The sequence below is a fragment of the Trichinella spiralis genome (assembly GCF_000181795.1).
Source record: "Trichinella spiralis strain ISS 195 chromosome Unknown Scfld1497, whole genome shotgun sequence".
NCBI lineage: Eukaryota > Metazoa > Nematoda > Enoplea > Trichinellida > Trichinellidae > Trichinella > Trichinella spiralis.
The window spans coordinates 897-4,871 of NW_003528436.1; the positions used below are offsets into that span (position 1 = coordinate 897).

Sequence of the window (3,975 nt, forward strand, 5' to 3'; positions counted from 1 at the left end):
GTTGATGTATGATTCAGTTATTGTTGTTTTTCTTTCTCTTTTTTTTAACATGACAAATAAGTTAATAGAAAATTTTGTAAACAGTTGAGTCAGCTGAGTGCAGCGATGAAGTTGCCAAAATGGTTGTTCAAATTTCGACGGTTGGCAAACATCTCAACAACATCAAGCAGATCATGTCGAATGCTGATGACTATTTTTTGTAAAGTTCTCTTCCAAGTTTAAATTTCACGTATAAATTACTGATTATTTCAAAATTTACAAATCATCCATATTTACAAACAATAATTTGAAAATAATAACTGGTCTATGTAAATATTTTCAGTTGACAATTGAAAACAAACTCATTCGTTGTAATTTAACTTGATCTATATGCACAAAAAAACAATACAATCGTACGGTAATATATCTGTATTTACATAATGAAAGGTTGTTCTTCTATTGCAGTATGAACAGAAAAGCTTAATTCTATGCAACAGATAACTGACATTGAACTTGTATTGTTGTTATTTTATCAGCAGATATTCGAGTGCACTCTGGATAAGAGGAATCATTTTTGAAAAAAAAAGTGCGATGCTTATTTCACGTGAGATTATTTGCGTGATAAAATAATTTTCATCACTATTATTAACGGTGATTTTAGTGAAAACAAAAATTAACATTTGCAATCAATGCAGATGCATCTTTGTGTTTTCTTATCAGTGAACAACTGTCATCAGTGGAAAATCGTACGTACATGTTATCAGTATATCAAATGATAACAGTGAGAGGTGACAAAGTGAGATTGTTTTTTTTTTATTTTAAAATTCATTTTTAATAATGCTGAACTTCTGTGATTTTCCCTTATCAATACTGTAATGTTCAGGTGTCCATTTCCGGTGCCCTTCTGTAAGCATGGCAGCAAAATTGAGCCGGTATAAAGCTTTATCATGCCGCTTGTTGTCTATTTGCACAAATGCTAAACGACCGCTAGGCGCCGCTGGCACGGTGGCCCAAGACGGTACTGTACTCCATCAGTCACTAAATCACCGCCGTGCAAACAGCTAACTTCAAAAGATACCGCCGCCATTAGCGGATCCGAAGCGCAAACGTGCGGAACTGGTCAAGCTTGTTTTATTGAACAATCTACCTTACACCAGTAAAAAAACGATAAGATAATATGAAAATAATTCTAATAATAAAACAAAGCTTGTGGATACTTTCGGTCAAAATTAGAATATTATTCTTTTTAGTTTAATTGTGTAAAATTTAATCAGTAGTAGTACTAGTAGTAGTGGTAGTAGTATTTGTCGGAAGCTGGTCACCAGGCAGCTGTTGCTTGTGCATGGATAAATGGCGTCTCAGATCGCACGTTCGGCGGAAGCCTCTCTCGCAGCCAGCTTTTGGACATGCAAACGGTTTACTGTTGCCATGAGTGAAAAGATGAGTCTTAAACAGGTTGTTTATTTGTTTTCATAAATTCGCACATTAATGCTTACTTTCAAATTGGAACGTTGATTGAAAGTTCTGTTGCATTTCGGACATTGCAATGGTGGTCTATCCAAATGCAAAATTCGATGCACTTGCATTGTTCTCGACTGGCAAAATCCTTTGCCACAGATGTCACATTTGAAAGGTTTTTCCTTTGAATGAATATAACTGCAAAAAAAATCGAAATAAATCAAAACCATACTGTAATATGAAATTCACAAATTTTCTTACCGATGATCCCTGAGATGATCTTGTCGACGGAACGCTTTGCCACAAATTTCACAACTGTACGGTCGTTCGTCTGTATGGGTTCGTTCGTGGATTAGCAGATTGTATGATTTTGTAAAACGACGTTGACAATATTTGCAAATGAATTCTTTACGTGGTCGACTGCATTTTCGTGGTCGTGTTTGCCGAGTGACTTGTCTTAATGATGATAATTTATTTTTGTGCATTGCAATGAAAAAGTAGTATTAAATTTGAAAATATATTTACTTTGTATTAATGGTTGATTCAGGCTTGTCAAAATTTTGTCCAAGTTTGGTGAAATCGAAATTTTTCGTCGAATGAGGTGGTTGGGGTACGGTTGGTTGAAGTAGAGCTTGAGCTGGTATTGGATTGGAACGAAATGATTGGAATAATAGCGCTGCATACAACTCGAGTGGAGTAGCGGACATGATTTGTGCTGCAAATGGTACGGATGGATTGAATGGTAACCAAAATGGAATTGGAGCCGGCGTGGGTGTGATCCATGTGCTGGCTGCAGTTGCATACAGAGATGTTGAAGGTGAATGTGGTGGAGGCGATGATGATGATGAAGAAGAAGAAGAAGCAATAGTAGCTTGGTGTAAAATTGGCATGTATCGAGACAACGACATCTTAGTGTCTGCGTGTGTTACTGCCACAATACTAACATCGGTGGCCCATCTTTTCAATACCACACCGTTTAGCCAATCAGAGTTCAGTATTCGACCAATCAGTGTCGACTGATAAAGCGAACAAGTGAGGTAAAATGTGGGCGATCAAGCCGGCGCCTGTTTAGCAGGAAGCTATAAATGATAAGCGCTTCTACTAAGCGCCCACTGCAGGAGCGGGTCGATCTTTGAAGTAAACAATGAAAAATAAACAATATTAGTGGAACTTTATATGTTGATGATGGCAATGATCAGTTTGGAGAAGTAATTTATCTATCTTTTCGACGAGTCATGGGAGAGGTCATTTTTGGATGATTGTAATGTATGCTTATTTGGTCAGTGCGACAACGTTTGCTTAAACTTTTCAACATACCTTTTAAACTAACAGCTAATGACAAATGGCTATTTTGCTTTCTTTCTTTTTTTTGCTTTTTCTTCATGTGTCACCAGGCAAAAGATGACGTGTCAATTTCTCAGACATTCATTTGTTTAAAAAAAACCATATTCACAGAATTGCTGTTTAATGCTAACTTCATAATTATTGTAGTAAATAATTTGGTACAAACATTTTTCAATTCTTCGAGCGAATAGTTGAAAAATGATAACAATGAATCAGATTTTATTTTAAGAAAAGTAAATTTCATTTTGCATAGAAAATTCTTTTCCTTTTTCTTCAATTTCATTGAAAAATTTGACCAATTTTTTGTCTCTACCAAGTGACATTTGCTTTCTTGATGAAAAGAATTTTTCCACAACTGTAAGCAAAAGTTCATTGAAATTCTTTTAAAATAACTAATTCAGTGATACAGAATAACTTTTTTTTCCCCTTTGCTAAATATTTTTCATAAAATAAGGATATCCGGCATTGATCGTTGTATTGTTTTGAAGCTATTTTATGAAATTGAAAAAATCCATATGAATAATTATCTTGCTTTGCCAAATGTACATTAGGTACATACATGCGTATGTAATGCATGAATAATTATTGAAATAGTCATTCTTAGTTCTTACTACTTTAATTTTTATGAGCTAATTGCATATTAGTTGTGCATATTCATGACAATTTTGAAAGCTTTTGAATAAGACATCTTTACACATCAGATGTTTTTAGATACGTGTAGAGAATGTGTTATTGATATAATTTTTTAATGTTTTCACGATAAACATTACTTAAACAGTCAAAGTTGATCACTTGAATAGGATCATTTTTGTAGTGGCTTAATATTTCACTTAAATCAAGTGCAGGTTACCTGTTGACCTGAAGCGAATCGTTGCCGCAGCAAGAGATTCAACATTAACACTGCACGTTATCAGTAAGTTTCTGGGGAAAGTATTAAGTTGTGTTTGATGACGACCTGTGAGTCAGAGTTAAGCTTAGTCAAGAATCGTTTAATCGCCCTTTACCTGGACAAACTGAAACTCACTGCGGGAATATACTTGGGCCGAACTATTCCATTAAATTTCCTTTTCAAGCCACCTTACTGATAAGCAGCGCAAACTGATATGGAAATTGTTCAAACTGAAGAAATCCACTCACAGCGACCGATTTCAACAATTTTATCTATCACAAGCTAAAAGTAACCAAACGAAAAAA

General features: G+C 34.9%; 1 protein-coding gene across 1 annotated transcript; it reads right to left on the reverse strand.

The window, feature by feature from the left end:
• Positions 1 to 797: 797 nt before the first annotated feature.
• Positions 798 to 2,345, reverse strand: Tsp_12917 (zinc finger protein). The gene is made up of 6 exons (XM_003369795.1): positions 1,963 to 2,345; positions 1,699 to 1,893; positions 1,476 to 1,635; positions 1,263 to 1,425; positions 1,027 to 1,095; positions 798 to 1,000 (listed from the first exon to the last, which is right to left on the reverse strand). Exons 1-6 carry the CDS (start codon positions 2,343 to 2,345, stop codon positions 798 to 800), a joined length of 1,173 nt encoding a protein of 390 aa, XP_003369843.1.
• Between the last annotated feature and the right edge of the window lie 1,630 nt (positions 2,346 to 3,975).

What these genes read in the sequence shown, in the direction of transcription:
- Tsp_12917 (XM_003369795.1), bottom strand. Translation starts at nt 2,345, where the DNA reads ATGTCGTTGTCTCGATACATGCCAATTTTACACCAAGCTACTATTGCT. An exon ending in GATCATCTCAGGGATCATCG is followed by an intron (nt 1,636 to 1,698) that starts GTAAGAAAATTT and finishes TTTTTTTTGCAG; the next exon opens with TTATATTCATTCAAAGGAAA. An exon ending in AGTTAGCTGTTTGCACGGCG is followed by an intron (nt 1,001 to 1,026) that starts GTGATTTAGTGA and finishes GATGGAGTACAG; the next exon opens with TACCGTCTTGGGCCACCGTG.